This window comes from Heteronotia binoei, chromosome 3 (genome assembly GCF_032191835.1).
Source record: "Heteronotia binoei isolate CCM8104 ecotype False Entrance Well chromosome 3, APGP_CSIRO_Hbin_v1, whole genome shotgun sequence".
Classification (NCBI taxonomy): domain Eukaryota; kingdom Metazoa; phylum Chordata; class Lepidosauria; order Squamata; family Gekkonidae; genus Heteronotia; species Heteronotia binoei.
This window is the reverse complement of record NC_083225.1, coordinates 137,183,000-137,207,132: the sequence shown is the minus strand read 5'-3', so window position 1 is coordinate 137,207,132 and position 24,133 is coordinate 137,183,000. Positions and strand designations below refer to the sequence as shown.

The 24,133-nt window shown below is 44.3% G+C and overlaps 1 protein-coding gene across 2 annotated transcripts; it reads left to right on the top strand.

The window, feature by feature from the left end:
* Positions 1-308: 308 nt before the first annotated feature.
* On the top strand, positions 309-22,138 carry NSUN3 (NOP2/Sun RNA methyltransferase 3). Of its 2 annotated transcripts, XM_060234510.1 has the most exons (7): positions 458-628; positions 1,191-1,284; positions 2,666-2,775; positions 4,677-5,020; positions 6,496-6,650; positions 8,144-8,265; positions 21,648-22,138. In XM_060234510.1, exons 2-7 carry the CDS (start codon positions 1,273-1,275, stop codon positions 21,907-21,909), a joined length of 1,005 nt encoding a protein of 334 aa, XP_060090493.1. In that variant the 5' UTR covers positions 458-628; positions 1,191-1,272; the 3' UTR covers positions 21,910-22,138. The 2 variants fall into 2 exon arrangements, with proteins under 2 accessions (XP_060090492.1, XP_060090493.1); XM_060234509.1 differs by lacking the exon at positions 1,191-1,284 and having other exon boundaries at positions 309-480.
* The last annotated feature ends 1,995 nt before the right edge of the window (positions 22,139-24,133 follow it).

Below are 24,133 nucleotides of genomic sequence, written 5' to 3'. Positions count from 1 at the left end.
TGCTTGTGAGCATAAATGGCGAACTATATAAACAGCACACTAGGCTTGCCGACTGAACAAGATACAGGTCGCTAGCGGAGGATATCGTCTTCAAATGCTCCCCTAAACAAAACCAGCTAAAAATGTGTGCATCAAAGGAAGTCGCTTAACCTCTGCTGCTTCTCTGGTGAGCTGCTCTGCCACTGCCTTGGAGACTTGACTTCATTCGTTTACGTTTACATTCAAAAAGAGCTATTCCCCCCCCCCCGCGCTGTCTGCAGTGGTACAGTCCATTTGTAGCCGGCTTGCTCCCCACGGAGAGAGGGAGGCCGGAGTTCCCCGCGATCTCCGCAGGAGGGCGGTCGCTTGTGCTGTTCGCAGTCAGAAGGCTTGCGAGACGCCATGTGGCTGTTCCGGCGCCCGGGCCCTTTCCCTGGGATAAACCATCGTTCCGCTGCTCGCCAATTAAGGAAAACACACTCGGGGTCTGCCCTGCAGGAGGTGAGCACGAACTGGGTTTTGCCAGCAGCAGCAAGAAGAGGAAAGCGACGCGCGTCACTCCAGCTTTTTTAGGTCTTGTGTTGCAGCGACGACAGAAACACAGAGCCGGCTGCGCTTGAGAGGGATCGGCTGCTTACGTTGCTCTCCAGTAAAAACAAACGCTCTCCTCCTTTCCTTCGAGGCCCCGAAAGGCCTGAGTAGATGGGGGTGGAGGGTCTTGACAGGCTTCAGATTGGATTGCCCCCCCCCCCCTGTCTTAAACAGGCTTTAAGTCCGCAGTCTTCAATGCCTTGTTGAGTGAGAGCAAACGGGATTGTCTGAGTCACCCATGGCCAGGGTCGGGCTGTGAAATGCTGTTAGCTGTTCAGCTAAGCCAAGAAGGCAGGGGGAGCGCTAGAACTGGAAGAGCGTGGCGGAGCCTAGAGCCCAGAAGGCAGCCCTCGCCTCAGGGGCCAACAGAAATTGACTTTGTAGCCTTTCAGTGCCGCGCCTCGCCCTTTTGAGGCGACGTAGACGACGCCTTTTCCCCGAGCGTTTGTTTAGTTACTGCTGTAGTGCGAAGTGAGTGCTAGTTGTGCAAAATGGGGAGGGGGGAGGAAATGAGCGAGAACAAATTTGGAAAGCTGGTTCTCTCATTCCCGCCATTCCTCTAAAAAGCCTTAAATCAGTTTCATTGAGCATGTTCAATATTAGAGTTTTTTTTCCTACAGCAGTATGACGTCACTCCTCAGCACTCATGACTTTATGTATTGAATTTGTATCCCGCTATTCCCCAACGTTCTGCTTTCCTTCATGCTCTCTGAGGTAGGTTAGGCTGAGAGAAGGTGCCTGGCCTGCTGCATGAATGGATGGAACCCTGTATCTTCTCAGCCCTAGGTGATTGGCAAGCATTCTGATTTGTAAACATCAGACTGTGAGGCTGTGGGATGGCTTCCTTCCCATTCTTTTTTCTCCCCTTAGGTTTTACTGTATCAATTTCAAGCTCTGTGCAAAGGCAGCATTCCTGGAGTCATAGTTGAGGTCTTGCAGAAGATGCAGTAGCCTAGAGGCTTTAATTAAGTGTTCATGCACAAGTTCATGTGTATACACATACATTTCCTTTAACTGAGTTGAGATAAAGATGATAAGGTTCTCTGGAAAGAGGGAATGGTGCAATTAACACCAAGCACTACATGGTCATGTGCATCTTAATAAATAACATAATGTTACTGGTAGATCTGGGATTATTACTTCTGCAACTTCCATAATATTGCTGGTTCTAGATACCAGTACCATATTTAAAAGTTTATAATATGGTATGATGTTTAGAGTGTTGTGCTAGACTACAAAGATCGTTAAGGCCCCATCCTGCCATGAATTCACTGGGTAATGTTGGGCCAGTAACTGGCTCTCATGCTTTCCTGCTTCACAAAAAGGACGAAAGGGTGAGAGGAAATAAACCAGTGTATAGTGCCTTGAATTCCTTGGATGGAATGTGGCACAAAAATAAAATAATCAGAAGCAGGTCTCCGGAGAGGTTTCTGAATTGTCTAAATAAATAAACAAGATCAGCATCAATAACCCTTAATTAATCCACAGCACCTGAGAGATCTTTTGCATCTGTGGAGCATCAATGATGGTGGACCATTAGCAGTGATAAGACCCAGTGTGGTTATAGTAGTATCAGTCTAGTGTTGAAATCCCAAACACACTAGTAAGCCGATGTCATTGAACTCGGTGGGTATTTATGCATGTTTAGGATTGCATTATGGATTAGGACTGCATAATGGGACTGGGTTCAAATTTTCATGCTCCCATCAAAACTCACTGGATGGATTTGAGCCAGTTGTACATGTTAATCTACCTCACAGAGTTGTTGTGAAGAGGAAGGAGAATTACCTGTTTTGCCTTGATGTCCATCTCTGTGGAAGAAGATAGAATAAAAATGTACTTGATAAGTAGATCACTGTGACTAATGCAATGTGAACACTGGTCAATTTATAAGAATTATTTTAAACAAATACCTTCATGCACCTTTTTATCACCCTCTTAAGAAATTGTATAGTCATCAAAATATATTTTCTTTCCTGTTACTCTTAGATATGAACATATGTGAGCTGCATTGTGTTTGTTTAAAGTATAACAGAGTATAGGCTTTGCCTGACTGGTATTAACGTATGCCCTTTTTTGTCTTTTTCTGTCCAAGTTGAAAACAAAATCTGGAGGAAAGCTTCAAAAGCAAATATGCCAGGTTGTTCTCAGTCATTTTGAGAAACAATACTCCAAGGAGTTGGGAGAAGCATGGAATTCAGTCAGGTCAATTTCTGCTTCTTTTTTTCCAATCCTCCTTACTCCCCCAATGCCTCATAAAACAATTACCTTAGAAACAGTTCCACAGAATTCAAACTGATGTGAAACTCTCAGATCCCACCCCTGCTATGAAAAAGGAGTCTAAGATGTAAAGAAGGATGTCTAACATCTGTATCTTGGTTGGTGGGAGTGCGTGTTTTTCTGTGGTCCAGGTGCTAAAATAATATTTTGTTGCACTCTCCAATGAGTGGTAATATGAAGCTTCTGATACCTTAACAGACCATTAGTCTTGTTCTACAGTTCTATCAACAGTGACTTGCTTGAACACTGGACCATCATTATGTGATGCATGTACTCTAACAATGAGTCACAGCCTTTCCTCAGATTTCATAACAAATGGTAGAATATCTCTAGTTGTTACAATTTGAAAGTAACATTATTTTCCTTTTGAATAGAATTGTGGACAAACACTTTAAAACAGGATTTTTTAGAGCCAGAAAGGTTATTCCAGGGTTGATTATTACCTACTGCCTGGACATTATTTGGCCACTCCTGAGGTAAACAAAGAGGCTGGTTAAACACAGAAAGCCCTTAAATTTGAAAATTTAAGCAGGAACATTTGTTTTTTTATTATTATTATTAGGACTCAGAGCAGTTTACAACATTAAGTAAATATACAAAAGTTAAAATACATAAGTAACAGTTAATTACAATAAAATCAATTAGATAAAGTGTACCAGATAATTGATAATGTACTGTTCTTTCCTCTCCCCCCCTCCCCCGTAGGGTGAGCTGCAGGCCAGATATGGCAAAAGGCCATCATTATCCTCAACATCTGTCTTACATGCCCTGCAGAACTGGGTTAGGTCCTGCAGGATGTGGATGTCATTCAGTAGAAAGTTCCACCAGGCAGCCAGGGCCAAAAAAACCCCCTGGCTCTGATTGAGGATGGCTGGATATCTTTTGACCCAGGGATCACTAGTAGGTTTTGATCTCCTGAGCATAATGCTCTTCAGGGAAGGCAGTCCCATAGGTACAATGGAGATAGACAGACATACACACTGAATTTTATATATACCAGTAGAGTAACTTGAGTTTATTTTACAGATTTACGGACAGCATTCTTAAATGAGTTGGTTATGTATAAATTGTGCAGAGAAAAGTGCATAGACAACTTTTATATATCAAAAGTCTTTATCTTAGACTCACTTAATGAAATAGGATTGATAGCAGTGTCAAGACAGAGAAATTGCTCAATGTATAGTTTTATGGAATTATCAGAGGGTGTGGCAATGACTACTGTCCTAGATGTCTTGAAAAGGGATTTAGATAGATTCATAGTAGATAATGGACTGTGTATTTCTGAATACCAGTTGGTAGGCAGACAGCAGCAGAGATAGGCTATTTCTTTTGTGCCCTCTTGGTGGTCTTCATGGAGGCATCTAGTTTGTTACTGTAGGAAATATATCAAATCAACATTTGGTTTGATCAAACAGCACTGTTCTTGGACCTAAAGCTTGTTATCAAGATTACTTTGAGAATGTGCAAATATCTTTCCTTTGCTTCTTGATTATCCAGTAACCTTGTAAATCTAGTCTAAGGCAGAAGGCTAACTTCCAGGCACAGTTTAGCCTTGGCACTTCTTATTTCAGATTACGTTCTGGGAAAATCTATTAATTTACATAGAACTGTTGCTTAAGTTGAAACTACCCCCATATACATAAGAGATTATTGTGTACAGTTCACTGCCTTATAAAGAAGCAAGATAGGGAAGGAAAGTGATATAGTCAAACCAGTTGTCTGTAGACAGACACTTATTGAACAGTGTTGACAATGCTTTTTGTTTTCCTCTGTGCAAATATATATACAAGTGTAGTAATGTGTATTGTTCTACTTTAAATCTTCAGGAGAGTGATCACAGAGCCCCAGTGTTGGCAATATGCTGTCCTCCTTAATCCGTTCAGTTTTTCCTCTGAAGTGGAGAATGACTTGCTTTCAAAGGGTTATCGTCTCCTTTTCCCAGAATCCTCATCCTGTTTTCGGCCATCATTCAAGTGTTACATCACTAGTGCTCCTGGTAGATTCCCTGCTCAGAAACACAGAGCTGGTAGACTGAAGGAATATTATCTACTGAATGCAGCTTCTATTCTGGCAGTGCTGGCCCTGGGTATTGCAAGCGGGGAGAAGGTTTTGGACATGTGTGCTGCTCCAGGGGGTAAATCGATAGCAACACTTCAGTATGCTTGCCCAGGTAATGCACTGTGTTCCTAAACCAATTAGCACGCACAAATTGGCTGCTAGCTTAGTTAAATAACTTATTAAACAGGTTATTTGGAGGCAAGTATTTTGCATTCATTAAGAAAACGCTGGCGGAATTCCTTTCCCCCCTATTGCAGTCAAAAGCTTGGAAGTATTAAAATCTGACTCAGCACATCAGGAAGCTGTGTAATTTCTGTCTCAAATGCGCTGGGTATTATACCCTTGCTGCCCAGCACATTGTTTACTGTTTATCAGTTGCAGGTACAAAAACAGGTGTTGTGCAGTCCTTGGGTATTTTCACATATTCTGTTACGCTAATTTTACAGGAGCAGCTTGAAAGGGAAACAAAATCTCACAGTGCTAGTGAGATGATGATCCCTAAAAAGAGCACTTCTCTATGTGTTGCACAGAGGATGCCTGCAAAGGAAAGGCATGTATCGTAAGGAGATTTAGAGTACAGACGATGGGTCTAACCATCTTTTTGCAGCTGGATGGTTTCAGTTAATAGTGGAGGACACTAGAGGAATATTGCATAATGCGGTTATTATAGAGCTCATGGGAATGAAAAAAAGGTGATATAGCAACTGTTGGATTTAGACATGATCTGAAAGACAAATATACAGCAATGAAACCACCTGTAATGATGCATCAACAGGCCCTTCTCAAGAGGTGGTCTTTTGATTCAGGAATGTGACGATTAACCCTTGACCTGCCAGCAGTGTGTCCCCTGAAAATCCTATCTCAATTATGCTTTATCTCTGACAGTGTTCCAGACATGTCTTGTCTGGAGTTGAATCCAGAGCAGCATTTTTGTAGGTGCAAAGACTTCAACCCATAGAACCCATAGAACATGACTTTCTCGCTTCACCACTTCCACTGCAATCCCAAATCGCATGCACACCCTGCCTCACAAATGCTACTTGGCATGGAAAGTTATCATCTGCAGAGGAAGCCCTTACAGCCATAGAAATGCTGTCCTGGGATGCCCTGCCTTACTGTTAAATCCATGGGGTAAAAGTAGTGTTTAGGGGAATGACATTACAGGCGCAAGTAATTAGTATTGGCAAATTAAACATTCTCTTTCATCACAGCCACTGAATACGTTGCTTGTCCTAAGGTCAATTCTCATATATTTTTTCTACTTGTGTTTGGAAAAGGTTTGACTCATCATCTGATTAGATAATTGGTCATGATGAGTTTTATGAGTTATTTTTGCTCAGGTTTTTCCTGAGTTGATTAACCATCTGTCTCTGTGACAAACCAGCCAGATAATAATTTGATATCAAGGTATGTGTTATATTTGGCCATGGAAGGGAGTATATGAATTGATCATAATAATTGTGATAATAACTGAAGTAGTAGTTGTTAGATTCTGACTGTATTTAAGGTTTGGTTTAAACATTGTCTTCACAAATTGTTGAAAAGTGACAAATAATTTTTATGTATCTAAGGTCTTTCTTGTTTAAGGTCTTCTGCAATCCAATGAATATGATAATTTGAGGTCAAATTGGCTGAGAAATACGCTAGAATCTTTCATCCCAGAATCTTTGATGAATCTAGTTATCATTTCTCAGTTGGATGGAAGACAAATTGGAAATCTCCAACCTGAAAGATTTGATAAGGTATCTCTCTGATGTGGTGACAACTTCATAGAACTCTGACTTACTCATTTCTTTTCTCCTGTACTTTTTATCTCATTCTCATCACAACTTGCAGTGGCTATTCTTATTTTTTCCTATATCAGTGAATAAGTAAGAATGGAAGATATTTGCAGAAGCAGATTTTCCCTGAAGATCCCTTCTGTCAGCAGCACCCTGAACAATAAGAAGCTGCAGGAAGGAAGAGAAATAACATGAAGTTGTCCCATCTGCTCCCCCTTGCCCAAGTCACAAGAAGAACAGTTCTACTTCCCTTCCCAATATATTGTGTGCCACATCATTCAGGGTGTGTGTGTGTTCTTAGCAGTTCTTTGAAAAAGAGTAAAGTGGGGAAAATCCACATCTGCAAACTCCTGTTTGCAGGACTCAAGCTCCAGCTTTTTATTTTCAAATTGTGCTTTACCCTGTTGTTTACATAGAACCAAACTACAAATTAGTTTAACGCGTGGTCCCAACAAGGACTTGCAGCAGAATGCCAGCTGTGAATTCTCTATGGCAATTCAATCTAGAAGTGCTGCAGAGGCCCAGTTCTGTTCAGGACCATGGATTTTGGGGGAAGTGGCTCCTGGCTCTCCCTCCCACATGCCATTTTCTCAATGTTGAATGGCTCAGGGGGCATTATTTGTCCTGCTGAGGGGCTGCACATTCAGTGCACACGCAGCCCTCCCCACTGGGGCAAATAACTCCCCCAGAGCCATCTTGGGAAAACAGCGGGGGGGGGGGGGTGGCAGAAACCCCTCTTCGCTCCTTGCTATGGTTCCATTCTGAATTTCTAAACTGAGTCGCCATGTAGAATTTGCAGCTGCCTTATTAGATGTAAGTCCCTGTGGCAATCATATATAAAATAGAATGTGGTCGTTAGAGTCCCATTCTCAACAACTTATGCTGTAAACCCATCTAGTAAGCTCCCAGTGACTTTGTGCTTTCTTCCAAAGCTGATTGTATCAGTTCCCTGTTAGTTACAGCTTGCAATGTCCCCAGCCCAGTCTCTCAACTCACAAAATAGTTTTAACTGCATCAATAGACTGTTCGGTTTTAATTTCCTGGACCATTTTTGTTGAGAGAGGTAGGATGCTACTTTCTGTATTTTCAAACAAATAAGCATCCACAAAATCTGTTTTGGGAAGAGTTTTTTTTAAATCTATCAAACTTTTCAGTTTTTTGTGTTTTGCTAAGCGCTGGGTAACTGTGGGGCCTTCTTCTAGCTTAGAGAAAAAGCTTCTTCCAGTGGAGAAAGACCTCTTGGGAAGAAAAGTCCCACACTTATTTAAGTAGAATGATAGAATAAAAGCCACTGTCTTAACAATTTTGTTGAAACTGAGATGTAGAGCCTGAAATTCAAGTTATTAGGCAAATATTCGATATTTTTAATGAATGTATTTTCATAAATATTTTTATGTACATAGATTTCTGTCAATATGTTATCTCTTTATCTTTTCTTATAATTGGTCATTCAGGTACTAGTGGATGCCCCATGCTCAAATGACAGAAGCTGGTTATTCTCTACTGATATCCAGCAGGCTACCCTAAGGTTAGCACAGAGGAAAGAATTATCTGCTGTACAGATACAGCTGCTAAGGTAAGACATGTGAAGGAAAACTGCCTGAAATTCAATTATTATCTGCCCTGAATTGAAGGTCATGTCAAAATGTTGTAATTGGTTTTATTATGATTTTATTGTGATTTTATTTCTATTTGCTGTATTCCGCTCTGAGCCCCCAATGGGGGAATGGGCGGAATATAAATAAATAAAAATTGTATTCTGAGGCTCTTCATCTGCCTGATGTGTACATAGCCACATGGAGCCAGCCACTGTTTAAAATGGCATAGAGCTAGACTGTCTTTTTATGACAACTGCCCTAATTGTTAAACAGTAGACTTGTATTTAGTACTTCACTAGGTGAAAGAATGGAAAAGAGGGGCAGAGCTGTGGGAGTTTGCATTTGACCTTTCATATGTTTTGCTAAAAACACAGTTCCTGAATAAAATATGTCTCTAATTATTTAAATTGTTATAGCAAATAATTAGTTGTTTGGCCAGGGAAACATCAAATATCTAATGAGCTAAGGAAAAAGCCACACCAATAAAACAATCTGAAAGTAGTAGTAGTAGGCAGAAACGGGGGTTCTGTCTAAAGGCTAGATTATAGATTTACAGTAATGATCCTTGTCATGTTATAGCCAATTTAATGTAATCAGTGCAGTGTCATACTTGAATCAGGAGACCCAAGATCAAAACCCCTTTAGCCATAGATTTCATTGGATGATATTAGGGTAGAGGTAATCATGCACAAAAATCTTCACTGATGGAATGGATTTCTGTCAGCAGAGTGAATCTTCTCCATCCCCTCCTTCTGTTACAGCCTCAAATATCTTTCCCAGACTCTGGGGACAGGGCCCCCAGGAATACAATGTGGGATGAGTTGGACAGCTGCCATTGGTGGAGGAACCCAGAAAAATTCCTCCCTTTTCTATCTATGGCTGGCCTATTTCTCACTGGATTATTAAAATAAATTAGAGGAGGCACCATGAGCTCCTTCAAGGAAGTTTGTAACATCAGTGTAATATATAAATATTTGTATTTACCTGGCAGAAAGAGAGCCCAGAATATAAGACGTCTCCTACTCATAGAAAATAATCTCAGTGTATGACATCTTGTATTTGTAGCATGGGTATATTTGGTATAGGTATATTCTTCATATGTAGTGGAAGCTTTGCTATGTAGTTGGTCACTGCTAGCAAAATGTTCACAATTAAAATGCTTTGCCCATCTTGCTATCTAGGTTTTATGTCTATCCTGGAAAAAAAAAACCCTTGTAGCTTGGAATGCATTTGGTTTACTGATACTTAAATTACAGCCTTTGAGTTTTGTTTTACAGAGATAAGTAGAAATGATTAGGAATTTTAAATGTAGAGCCATATAATATTATAAAGATATTTGGAGAGGGGGGCTGATGGCTTAGTTTAAAAAGGATTTTTTTCTCCTCAGTCATTTTCTGCTGCTCTATATTATTTTATGGCTATTGATCAATACTAAAGCTTTTTTTATATAGTGCTGTGTTTCACTTCAAAAGTATCCCAGCTGTCAGGATGAATTGAGAGAGAAATAAAACAGTTTGTTTCCGTAAAAGTAGGGTTCTTTATGGAAAGCTCTGTAATGGCAGTCCTTTTTGTCTTGTTTTGTTTTTCATGATTTCCTGAGGAAAAGGTCTAAAGGAAGCTCATGATTTATAACCAAAATATGAGTGTCTTATTGCAGTAATGCATCATGTCAGCCATTTCCTTTGAAGAAATCAATCACATTTTAAACACTGACCTCCTTCAGTTTTCTCTTTCCAATATTTGACAAGTAAAATCCAATTTGTGAACCCCCTGGCTCAAGAAAGGATACATCATTCAGTGAAAGTTTTGCAAATTTGAATAAATCATTCTAGATTATAATCCTGAAGTGGAACATTCTTGACAGCAAGAGCCTTATTGGGAGAGAGAATTCTAAACAAACCAAAATAGCCTGTCTCCCAAAAGCACGTTTTAATCTAATTGGGCCTGTTATCTAGACGAGAGAAATAGAATATCTGACATAAGCACCCCAAGTTTAGGTGAGCTATACAACAGCAACAGAGACTTCAAATAAGTAATTTTTCAGCTGTAATTTTGAATGTTAATTCAGCTGTCCATTTTTTGCTTTTCACAAATGGAAAATTAGCATGGCTGAAAAGTTGCTTTTCCTAGTTGCTAACCACTTTATCTCCAGAAGAGTGAAGGAACAGAGAAGAGTATCTATGACAATATCAAAGAGCAGGCAGAAAGCAAACAGTCCTGCAGACAGTCTAGCCATTTAGAATATTAGGGTATTGTTGGAATTATTAATAAAAATAATTTTTATATTGGTTTTGAATTTTTAAAAAGAAAGTCATGCCAAAATATGGGTAGTGCTGAATCTCAGGGTGACAGAAGGAGAAGAGGTGGGGCTACAGGAACGGCAATAATTGCAAGACAATTGTAATGTGTGCTTATTGGACACTGTGATAGGAAATCTGTGAGTGAATTTCCCAGGGACTATTCCCAGGGGGGGTTGGCCTTTAAAGAGCCGGGGAGGTGCTTCAGCGCTCCTTCCCTGGCCTTGTGAAAATGGAGGAGGCGCAGTGGGGGAGAGGCTGAATTTGGTGCCCCCACCCTGCTGGCCCTGGGGCCACAGTGGACCAGTTGGCCCTGGGGCCAAAAAAGCTGGGGACCACTAGAGCTTTAGTCTTTATCCAGATTGAATCTAGCTGCATTTTAATTATTGCAGTCCTAATACATTGCAGAATTTGTAAATTATTTCTATCTGTGGGTCTGTGTGCATTTGAATGCTTGTGAATCTTTGTATATCTCATGCTCCCATCACTGTTGTTATGGAAGTTTGCTAAGTAGTCCGCTCTCCATAAACCCATTTTTTAGCAAAATCATTTCTTTATTAAACTACTTATGAGACACTTTAGTTTTAAAAACTCAAGGTTTATTTATTTATGGGGACCCAACATTTTCTTGTCCTTTATTTTATCCTCACAACAACCCTGTGAGCTAGGTTAGAGTGGGAGAGAGTGACTGGCTCAAGATCACCCAGCATACTTCTGTGGCAGAGTAAGGATCTGAGCAAAAATCCAACAAAAAACTGTGTGGCACAATATAATATATTCAAATAACATAAATAACCAATAATTTCCAGAATTTCTTGAGTTTATCCAACTGGCGCTAGTCTTCAACTTCTCAATAAAGAAAACAGTCAAACGGCAAGCCCAAAGTCCAAAGGGGGACCAATTTTGATGTAAGTTGGATATACTCAAGAAATTCTGGACAATTGTTATTTATATTATTTGAATATATTATATTGTGCCACACCGTTTTTTGTTGGATTTTTGCTTAACTTCTTACTGTGTTTCTTCTATAGTTCTGAAAGAGTAAGGATTTGAGCATGAGTCTCCCAGATCCTAGTCCAGGACTCTAACTGGTACACCACAAAAAGTGAAACATAGAGCAAAAAACCCACATTTTTGTCTATGTTTATTTGATTTGTGTGAGACCTCTACCCTGAGCTCAGAATTAGAGTCTTGTTTTGGTATTTTAATAACAATTATGTTGATGGTAGCAGTTTTTACTGTCCTGTAGTTAGAAGGAAACCAGATGAAGAGCTAGAATGTAAAATTAATTGATCAGTTTAGTATTAAATTAATTAGATGTCCCAAATTGATGAGAAATTGGATAGATTGTTGCACTGGGAGAAATGGTTTGGGCAATAAAGGTAAAGGTAGTCCCCTGTGCAAGCACCAGCCATTTTCAACTCTGGGGTGACATTGCTTTCACGACGTTTTTATGGCAGACTTTTTACAGGGTGGCTGCCATTGCCTTCCCCAGTCATCTACACTTTCCCCCCAGCAAGCTAGGTACTCATTTTACCGACCTTGGAAGGATGGAAGGCTGAGTCGACCTGGAGCTGGCTAGCTGAATCCAGCTTCCGCCAGGATCGAACTCAGGTCATGAGCAGGGAGCTCAGACTGCAGTACTGCAGCTTTACCACTGCACCATGGGGCTCTTGGTATTGGGCAACACTTTCATATTTTATTTATTTATTCGATTTATATCCCGCCCTCCCCACCGAGGTGGGCTCAGGGCAGCTCACGACATAAAATTCAACAATTGGCTTAATAAATAGTAAAATACATTAAATAATTTACAAAAATTAAAACAGAGAAACAGTCAATCAGTTTGGCGCTATTCCTACAACCTTCCTTCACAGTTTTTAAATCCCAATCAGTTAAATGCCAGCCGGAAGAGGACCGTCTTACAAGCCTTGCGGAACTGCCCTAGGTTCCACAAGGCCCTCACCTCTTCCGGTAGCTGGTTCCACCATCCAGGGGCTGTAATTGAAAAGGCCCTATCCCTGGTTGACTTCAGGCGGGCCTCCTTCAGCCCAGGGATTGTTAGCAGATTTTGAGAACCAGATCTAAGCACTCTCTGGGGAACATATGGGGAGAGATGGTCCCTAAGGTAGGTAGGTCCTAGGCCATATAGGGCTTTAAAGGTAAGAACTAGCACCTTGTACCAAACTCGGTATATTATTGGCAGCCAGTGTAGTCCCTGGAGCCCCGGCTGAATATGCTCCCACCTAGGGAGCCCTAAGAATAGCCGGGCAGCAGCATTCTGCACTAGCTGCAACTTCCGGGTTCGGCACAGCGGCAGCCCCATGTAGAGGGCATTACAGTAGTCCAGCCTCGAGGTGACCGTTGCATGGATCACTGTTGCCAGGTCGCCGTGCTCCAGGAAAGGAGCCAACTGCCTCGCCTGCCTCAGATGAAAGAATGCAGACTTAGCCGTGGCTGCTGTCTGGGCCTCCATTGTCAGGGCAGGCTCCAGTAGTACCCCCAGGTGTCATGGGTGCTGGGGACCCTGCAGAGGAAGTTGAGCCTGCAGAAGAAACTGTGCCCCTGCCACCTGCACCAGTGCCCCTGCCTCCTGCTGGAGAAGATCCCAGCCCCCCTGCCTCGCCCTCTTGGGTGGCGCGTGTGCATGACCGCCTCCGTCAGGACCTCAGGGATCGGAGGAGGGCGGCACGCTCACAAGCAAGACGCTCCCTGAGCCCTGAGTTTTGAGAGGATTCTGGCCCTTCTAAGAGCAAGGATGCTTGAGTTGCAACAGGATCCTGGCTGCCTCTCTGAGCCAGCAATTAGCCCAAATGGGCAACAGCCAGCAGAGGGCTATATAGCTGTAGGCTTTGGGAGGAGGCTTTATGGAAGCAACTAGTCATCTCCCTGACGTTCTAGCATCCACTCCGGCTTGACTTTGGTTTCTGGACTCCCTGACTTTGGCTTGTGACTTCTGGACTCCCTGACCTCGGCTTCTGGACCTCAGACCTGCGATACTTGTACAGTGATTCGGATTTGGCGCCTCGGACCCTCCTGCTTACTGGCTACAGGCCTCGGACTGCCCCTGGACTTTGCCTGACCGGGCCCCAGCCGTGACAGATTGCTTCCACCCGACAAACACCCACTCCACAGGATGGATGCTGAAGCAAGTGAAACCACAGGACTACTGGCTGCGCTCCAAGCCCAGGTACAGCAGCTAACACAGGCAGTAGTGCACTTGCAGCAACAACCTGCGGCCAGTGCTCCAGCCAAGTGCCCAGTTCCCCCACCTGACAGATTTGGGGATGCCGTGGAAGAATTTCCTGCTTTCCTAGCACAGTGTCGGCTGTACTTCGAACTGAGAGCACGGGACTTCCTCAACGACAAAACGAAGGTGTGTTTCATCATCAGTCTGTTAAAGGGGCAGGCGGCCAAGTGGGCCACACCCTTGCTGGTTGCGTCCTCTCCCCTACTGACTGATTACCAGGGATTTGAGGCACACCTGTCTGCTGCCTTCTCAAACCCAGTCCAAGCAGCCACAGCCAACCGGAAGATCAGGGCGCTGAAACAAGGCAACTCCTCGGTGGCTCAATATGCCACCGAATTCAAGCTCCTGGCCCAAGACTTGGCGTGGAATGAGGCTGCCCAGATGGACCAGTTTACCGAGGGGTTGGCAGAGGAAGTCCTGGATGAACTGGCCAGGGTAGAGCAACCACTCACGCTCCAACAACTTATCACCCTCTGCCTCCGCATCGATGGCCGCCTGGAAAGTTGCCGCCAAGCCAAGACCAGAGGGCGCCAGCTCCCTGCGCCGTGCCACTTGGCTCCTCGCCCATCCCCAGCTGGTACCAGCACCGAGGATGAGCCTATGTGGCTTGGAGCTGCTCGACCCCGCCTGACCCCAGAGGAAAAGACCAGACGCTGCACGCAGAATCTGTGCCTCTACTGCGGCACGGCAGGCCACTATGCCTCTGGCTGCCCCGCTAAGCATTGGATACCCGGACCTTCGCTGCCACCGCCGCCAAAAGGGCAGCCCCAGGCGTAAGTGGACCCCCCAGCCTGGGGCGACTAGCTGGGTCCTCCGAACAGCGGGCTGATACCCTGGGGCCGTTCCTGCTACCAGTCAAACTTCGTCTGCCAGACGAACGCTGGCTGTTCGTGTATGCCATGCTGGACTCGGGAGTGGCCCACTGTTTCATAGATGCCGCCTTCGTAAAGCAGCACCAGATCCCGGTGCAGACAAAAAAGATTCCGACGCTGGTGGAGGCTATTGACGGGCGCCTCCTCCGTTCTGGGCCCGTCACCCAGGAAACCTGTCCCCTCACCTTCCACGTCCAGCAGCACCAAGAACAACTGCAGTTTAATGTCGCCCGCATGCCTCGCTTCCCACTGATTCTGGGCCTTTCCTGGCTGCAGCTGCATAACCCCATCATGGACTGCGCCCAGCAGGAACTATGTTTCCGAGACCCATGTCCTCATCTGACCCCTCCCACCACTCTAGCAGCCGGCATCCCGAGTGGTGGTCCTCAGCTCCCTCAGAAGTATGCGGATTTCGCCGATGTCTTCGAAGAGACAGGAGCGGATCAGCTTCCCCCTCACCGGCCTTATGACTGTGCCATTGACTTGGTACCTGGGGCACCACTCCCGGTGGGGCGTCTGTACCCTATGTCAGAGCCTGAGTTGGCAGCTCTGCGAGACTTCCTGGACAAGAACCTGAAACGCGGATTCATCCGACCCTCGACGTCTCCCCTGTCTGCTCCAGTCCTCTTAGTGAAGAAGAAAAGTGGGGAGCTCCGGCTGTGCAATGATTAACGAGCCCTGAACAAGATCACCATCTGCGACCGGTACCCTCTACCACTGATCCCTGAACTCTTGGATCGCTTAAAGGGGGCCCAAATCTACACCAAGCTGGACCTCCGTGGAGCGTACAATTTGGTGCGTATACGGCCCGGAGATGAGTGGAAGACCGCGTTAGGGACCCTATACGGGCAGTACGAGCACCTGGTGATGCCCTTCGGATTGACCAACACCCCCGCTGTCTTCCAGAGGTTCATGAATGACATCTTCCGGGACCTGCTTGACCGCTTCGCGATCATATACCTAGATGACATCTTAATTTACTCCAGCGATCCTGCCCAGCACGTCCGCCAGGTCCTGCAGCACCTACGAACCCATGGCCTCTACGCCAAGCTGGAGAAGTGCGACTTCGACCTGCACTCTGTCGAGTTCCTCGGTCACATTGTGTCACCACAGGGGATCCTCATGGACCCGAAAAAGTGGAAGCAGTCCTGACCTGGCAGGCTCCTCAGAATCGCAAAGACCTGCAGCGATTCCTGGGTTTTGCCAACTACTATTGGCAATTCATCCCGGCCTATGCATCCCTGACAACACCCCTGACTCAACTACTCCGCCCCAAAGAACCCTTCCGCTGGTCCCCAGAGGCCGATAACGCCTTCTCCACCCTGAAGACCTGCTTTGCTACCGGGCCACTCCTGAGATACCCTGACCCCCAGCTTCCCTTTACGGTGGAAGCTGATGCCTCCAACGTGGCCCTGGGAGCAGTGCTGTCCTAGTGCGAGGAACCGTCTCAGCCACTCCAGCCCTGCGCCTATTACTCACGCCAGCTTACTGCTGCGGAGAGGAACTATACCATCTGGGAGAGGGAGTTGCTCGCGATCAAGGCAGCTTTTGAGGTTTGGAGGCATTACCTCGAAGGGGCTCGCCACCCTGTTCAAGTGCTCACTGACCACCGGAACTTAGCGCACCTCCAGACCACCCGCCGTCTCAACCAGCGCCAGATCCGGTGGTCCCTCTTCTTCTCCCGCTTTGACTTCCGGATCTCCTACATCCCCCATACCCAGAACCGGAAAGCAGACGCGCTCTCCTGGAAACCGGAATATGCCCCTGCTTCAACTGAGACCGCGCCCGCTGCTCCCATCCTGCCGCCCTCAGTGTTTGCAGCCACCTCCACTTCCCCCACACTCGTGGAGGACATTCGTGCTAGCCAGGCCAGCGATCCCTGGGTCCAGCAACACCTCCAGGCACTCCAAGATGACTCGGCAGGCGAGTTCACGACTCGAGGCGGCCTCTTGCTACACTGCGAACGCCTCTATGTGCCGCCCAGGCCCTTGCGGGCAGAAGTGCTACGCCTGACCCACAACTCGTTACCCGCTGGGCACTTTGGACAGCATAAGACCACCCACTTGTTGACGCGAGAATTCTGGTGGCCACGAGTTCGCTCTGATGTTGCCCGTTATGTCAGCTCCTGTGACGTCTGCCGACGGGCCAAAGACGTCCCGGCCAAACCCTCGGGGTTGTTACAGACCTTGCCCACACCCTCAGGACCCTGGGATACGATCTCGATGGACTTCATCACGGAACTTCCACGATCCAAGGGTCAGACTTGCATCTTGGTGGTCGTCGACCTATTTACCAAGATGGCCCACTTCATTCCGTGCCCGAAACTTCCCACAGCTCAGGAGACAGCCCAGCTCTACCTGCAACACATCTTTCGTCTGCACAGACTCCCAGCCCACCTGATCTCAGACCCGGGCCCCCAGTTCTCCTCTCGGTTCTGGCAAGCCCTCCATTCCAGCCTGGGGACTCGAGTGCACCTGTCCTCAGCCTACCACCCACAGACAGATGGTCAGACAGAGCACACCAATGCCACGCTAGAGCAATATCTTCCCTGTTACACCTGCTACTAGCAGGACGACTGGACCACTCTGTTGCCTCTAGCGGAATTTGCATACAACAATACGGTCCATTTCTCCACCCAGATGACCCCGTTTGCTGCAACCTACGGGTACCACCCTCGGTTCTTCCCGGCGATCCTGCCACCCACGAATGTCCCCGCCATCGAGGCCTACCTGCAAGAACTCCGCGCCAGCCAAGACTTGCTCCGAGAGCAGCCACAGCGGGCCAAGGAAGCCTATAAACTGGCTGCGGACCGGAAGAGGCAGGAAGGCCCCCCAATCCAGTCGGGGGATCAGGTGTGGCTCTCAACTCGCTACCTGCGCTGGCCTGGTCGGTCCCACAAGCTGGATGTGCGGTTCATTGGACCCTACCCCGTCATAGAACAAATAAAACCCATCGCCTTCAGGCTTCAGTTGCCACCCCACCTCCGCATTCACCCCGTGTTCCATCGCTCCCTCCTTGTTCCAGCTGCACCCCCTGACCCAGCTCGGCCTCCTTGCCCACCGCCGCCACCACCGGTGTTGGTGGATGATGAAGAAGAATACGAGGTGCGCCAGATCCTGGACTCCCGGTACCATCGTGGAGGCCTCCAGTACCTTGTGGACTGGGAGGGATACGGCCCAGAAGACCGGTCTTGGGAGCCCGTGGACAATCTTCATGCCCCGGACTTGGTGCAACGGTTCCACAACGACCACCCTGACCTCCCAGGCCCCTCGACGGAGGGGGGCCCTGGGGGGGGGGTAGTGTCATGGGTGCTGGGGGCCCTGCAGAGGAAGTTGAGCCTGCAGAAGAAACTGTGCCCCTGCCACCTGCACCAGTGCCCCTGCCTCCTGCTGGAGAAGATCCCAGCCCCCCTGCCTCGCCCTCTCGGGTGGCACGTGTGCATGACCGCCTCCGTCAGGACCTCAGGGATCGGAGGAGGGCGGCTCACAAGCAAGACGCTCACAAGCAAGACGCTCCCTGAGCCCTGAGTTTTGAGAGGATTCTGGCCCTTCTAAGAGCAAGGATGCTTGAGTTGCAACAGGATCCTGGCTACCTCTCTGAGCCAGCAATTAGCCCAAATGGGCAACAGCCAGCAGAGGGCTATATAGCTGTAGGCTTTGGGAGGAGGCTTTGTGGAAGCAACTAGTCATCTCCCTGACATTCTAGCATCCACTCCGGCTTGACTTTGGTTTCTGGACTCCCTGACTTTGGCTTGTGACTTCTGGACCTCGGACCTGCGATACTTGTACGGTGATTCGGATTTGGCGCCTCGGACCCTCCTGTTTACTGGCTACAGACCTCGGACTGCCCCTGGACTTTGCCTGACCCGGCCCCAGCCATGACACCAGGCTCCTGACCCTGCGCGCCATTGTCAGTGGTGCATTGTCAAAGGCCAGTAGGGGAATTTCCCTTCCTGGACCCCGTTGACCCAAGCAAAGGACCTCTGTCTTCGCTGGATTTAGTTTCAGTCTACTCAGCCTAAGCCATCCAGCCACAGCCAGCTTGCAACGCCAGGTCCAGATTTTCTGGAACTGTCAGGCCAGCTGTCCATAAGTAGATAGAGCTGGGTATCATCAGCATATTGATGACAACCCAACCCATACCTCCGGACAATCTGGACAAGGGGATGCATGTAGATGTTGAACAACATCGGGGAGAGCACTGCACCCTGAGGCACCCCACAATCAAGCGTGTATCTCCGGGACAGTTCACCCCCAGTCGCCACCCTTTGTCCCCAACCATCAAGGAAAAAGAAAAGCCATTGTAAGGCCAATCCCTGAATCCCTGTGTCGGCAAGATGGCAAGTCAGCAACTGATGGTTGACCGTATCAAACACTGCCGATAGCATCAGTACCACCGAGCTGCCTCGATCCAGGTGCCACTGAAGGTCATCCAACAGGGCGATCAGCACTGTCTCTGTCCCATGGCCCAGGCAGAAGCCAGACTGGTGGGGATCGAGAACGGAAGCATCCTCCAGGAAGCTCTGTAACTGCAACGCCACTGCCTTCTCAGTAATTTTACCCAAAAAGGGTAAATTCGAGACCGGCCGATAATGTGCCAATTTGGCCGGATCTAGCGTCGATTTTTTCAGGAGAGGGCGGACCATCGCCTCTTTAAGACAACTTAAATATTAAAACAACTTGATGCATTTCACATATTCTGAAATATTGTCCTTTGCTGCTTGATTTTCCTACAACAGGAAGGTTCAGCCATAATGAGAAGGGAACATGTATTAAGCTTTGTGGTGCTGCTGTTTGACTATCCCTGACTTCACAGGCATATTGGAAATTGCATTTTGTGGATACTGGAGGTGCCCCTACCCCTGCCTTTTCAGATTGATTTTTACACTCCTTGCCCCTGAAAGTTACAATTGAGGGATGTAAGTGGAGTGACAGTGATGTGGCTTGACCATGTTGATCTTTAAAAGGAAAACAAAATCTACAATCACTTTTATTTGAAGGAATGAAGGGATGAAAGTTAATGTGATTTCAGCTGCTTGAATGGCTAAGAGAGGATTGCTTTCCTTCTCATGAGAATTAGCTCTTTGCTTTCTATGAAAATACTTTTAACGTTAACCACAAGATGGCAGCATTGAAGTGCAATACAGTCTCCTGTTTTGCTCCTTTTATAAAAAATGTGAAGAATGGTTGAATTAGTGGCATAATTAATGCCGGCCCTTCTAATGGGATGAAGAACATGTAATTAGCCTCTGAAGAAATGAGGAAGTAGAACTTGTAACATGAATTACTGTACCAGTCACTGGTATATCTCTGGATGTATGCATCTCTGCCAATAGAAAGTGTTGCATTTGTGTGAAACATGGCTTGAAACTCACAGATCTTAAAACAAAAATGGCAGCTTATCCTAGTGTTTAATTTATCTCAATGTGACATCTTTGCTTTTGGCATTTTGTGGGTTTGGTTATTTTGTTGCTGACATTTAAGAAGTGTTCCTCAAAATTGCTGAGAACTTGAAGAGTTACTTATTGCTTCCATTTTCTGGTTGCTTTCCTATTTTTTCTTTGCATTTCTATCAGTATTCATTTCTTCTTTAGTTTCTTCAAATTTATATATATATATATATTTCCTCTTTTAAAAAAATCACAGAAAATCAGTATATATTAGAAGCAGTTTACTGGATTTTATGTAATGCCTCATATGACAATTACAATGTTAACTTCTTTTCCTTTATAGCAGTGAAATTTGGGCATTTGGCTTCCATCCTCTACTATATGTTTAATTTTTTTAGAAAAATAGTCACTGAGATTGTCAAGCCAGTAGCTGACCTGAAATGTAGGAAATCCTAATGAATAATCCCACAGTTGACATGTGGGTAGAGATTAGATTCCACACTTTTCTTTAAATAGCAAACCAGAAATTAATGAATTATTCATTGCTTGCAAAACTTTTTTAAAAACACCCAAAACATTGTCACCATTCCAGTGATATCAGTGGACTGAAGTGTGATTAAGTTCCACAGGGTTGGGATACCAATTTATCCTTCTCCCTCATTCTCTTCAGCCCTCTCTTCTAGATCCCTATTCTACTTTCTTCTCTCTCCAAAAGGCAGATATGACCCCACTGGCACAATCCATTTTGGGTAAAGTCATAGCATAATCCACGTGACTTTTCATTACTATTTGTAGTAGACTACTTCTATGAAATTTTGGTCCTGTGAAGCTCTTGAGTTGAATGGAATTGCCCTCAAATGCATTACTACAGCTTTTGTGGGTTGTTTAACCTTTTGGCTGAGTCAATAAACAGCAGGCAGTTTCACTTTCCCAGCTTATTCTAAAGTAATTGCTTATCTCAGTTTAAGACCTTTTTCCTATCCCAGCTCTTTGTGCAAAGTCTGTACAGTTGAGCCCCCAAATATTATATTTCCAGTCATCATATTCATGATCTCATGCTTAAATCACAGAAAGGACTGGCAGCTTTCGAATCAGTGTTAATGGAAGAAAAATTTGTAATGAAAATGTATGATTATTGCTTTATAATCATTGCATATAGAAATTGTCCATTCTTTCTGTGAAAATAGTATTGTTTATTGTGTACTTAACAGGTACATACATAAATTCAGAGACATAAAATGCACAAATACAAATCTAAGCACACTACTGTAAGTATCTGTACTGTACTGTATAGTATCTAAGCAGACTGTAGTGCTAATACAGGAAATTAATAATACTTGTAAAAATTAAGGATTAATTTTCAGTAGTTTTTTCCAACTAGACGAGTAGATTCATTTGCTGTGTGTTAATAAGCATGTGGTGTGTTGCCAGAATGCCTAAAGATGCTGAATATTTAAAAGTTTATACATTTCTGATTCAAGACTTTCTAGTGCAATGTAATTAAATGTTTATGCTGAGTAAATTCAGCTGAGTTACTTGTGATTCCTTATAGGTCTGCAATCAAGGCCTTGCATCCAGGAGGATCTCTCGTTTATTCCACATGCACTCTTTCTAAGGCAGAGAACAGCGATGTCATAACTCACATCCTTAACACCTGCAGCAATGTTCTACCTATGGATATAAGCACCATAGCCAGATCTGCATCCAAAGAATTCACTCTTGCTTCAGATGTCCAGCAACATGAACTTCTAATACTTCCAGAAATGGGAAGAGCATGGGGCCCAATGTACATAGCTAAACTAATGAAAGTTTGATTCACACAGTTTCTTGTATGGTTTTTGTAAGTCATATTGACTTTATAGGAAATAAAACCATTAATGCCAAAAAATAAGGTTCGGGAGGCCAGTTCTCTATTTATTTAGCGATTAACATTTCACCTCATACTGTTCACAGCATAATTTGTAAAAACAAGAAATTTGTTTCTTTTGAAGGTTTTTTTTATAAAAAAAACTATTTTAAAAAATCAAAATTAATTGAACACTCGTTTAGGTGTCAGCGTGGTTGAAGCTGATTGGTAAAGAAAAAGTTCTGCTACTGTGGTTAGAATCATTACGAGAGCTGTGATATATGTAAGTAGCTGTAAATTCACTGTATCAGTTATATAGCCATAAAGGTACTGTAGGTATTTGAGTTTATTTATTTATTTATTTATCTGGGATTTATATCCCGCCCTTCCCATCGAGTGGCTCAGGGCGGCTTACAACATACACCACTCAGTTGTTATTAATTACTGTTTCTTTAGGAAAACTGCATTCATTTTCAAGAAGTATTGTCTGTGTCCTGTCACAGACTATTCTGTCTTTTGGGAGCATTCATTGAATTATGCTGTTTGAGTATCAAACCTGAGTACTAGGTGAGGGGGATGATGGATGATGTGTTCTCAGTAGCTGCTGAAAAACTATAGGAACTGTCTTTCACCTAAGAGAAAATTGAAATTGGGTCTCGGTGTTACTCCAGAAGTGCTTTTAACACTGTCCAGGCTAGCTTTGAAATGGGTTTCCTTGTTTAGAAATTATCTGTATGCATCGTATCCTGAATGCAGCATTGTCTCTTTGTTGGCTATCTAAATTATTTAGCACAAGAACTGCAATAGATGTGGGATTCCTCACTTTTCGCGTTCCAGAGGTAGCTGTTATTACCTTTGGAGAACAACTTTTGAAGGACTGGTGTTTTTCTGATATCTGTTTGTAAGCATGAGAAGGCACAGAAAATGTCACAACAAGCCATTATAGCCTCCCCAACAAAATAGCATCATCTGAACCCTCTCATCCCCCCTTCACTCTTGGATGTTTCTAGCAAGCTGCAAAACTCTAACCTCTTTTTCTTTCACTGGCAACATTCTTTCGTTATAAACAATTTTATTAGTAACATATGGTAGCAGAACTTACAACTTATAAAAGCTTAAAGTAAAAGAAAGATCTTTCTACCCCATATCTTACTTTCCCCCCACCCCTCCCTCCGTTACTTGACCCCCGCCAGTGTTATTTTCTTTAAAAAAAAGCAAATATTAAAGGTACCCTTAACTATTAAGAAAAAAAAGAAAAAACAAAAAAAACCCCAAAAGTTATATTCTTATTTTAAAAATCTTAATCATCATCAAAGATTGTCTAATGTCCTTTTATTTTCCACTCTTTTTCTACATATCTTCTGAATTTCTTCCACTCCAACTTAAAAAGTTCCAAATCATAGTCTCTTAGTTTTCTTGTTAATTTGTCCATTTCACTCCATGTCATAACTTTTGTAATCCAATCCCATTTCTCTGGTATTTTTTCTTGCTTCCACAGCTGCACATACAATGTGCTAGCAGCTGAGAGCAAGTACCATATTAAAGTTCTATCTTCTTTTGGAAATTTTTCCATTTGTAATCCCAGCAGAAAAGTCTCTGCCACTTTGTTGAATTCATATCCCAAAATCTTAGAAATCTCTTGCTGAATCATCTGCCAAAACATTTTAGCCCTTTCACAAGTCCACCACATATGGTAGAAAGAGCCTTCATGCTTTTTACATTTCCAACACCTATCTGGCATCTTGTTGTTCATCTTTGCTAATTTTTTTGGAGTCATATACCATCTATACATCATCTTAAAACAGTTTTCTTTAATACTATGACATGTTGCGAGTTTCATAGAATTCTTCCACAGATATTCCCAAGATTCTATCTTTATTTCTTTGTTTACATTAATTGCCCATTTTATCATTTGAGATTTCACTACTTCATCTTCTGTAGACCATTGTAAAAGTAATTTATATACTTTTGAAATTAATTTCTCATTATCTCCAAGCAGAACTCTTTCCATTTCTGTTTGCTCTTTCCTTATTCCTTCAGTTTTAATATCATTCTCCACCAAACTTTTTATTTGTTGCATTTGAAACCAATCATATTTGTAACTCAGTTCTTCTGCAGTTTTCAGTTCTATTTTCCCACTTTGTATTTTTAGTAACTGGTTGTATGATAGCCGTTTTTCTTTGGCTGTTTTA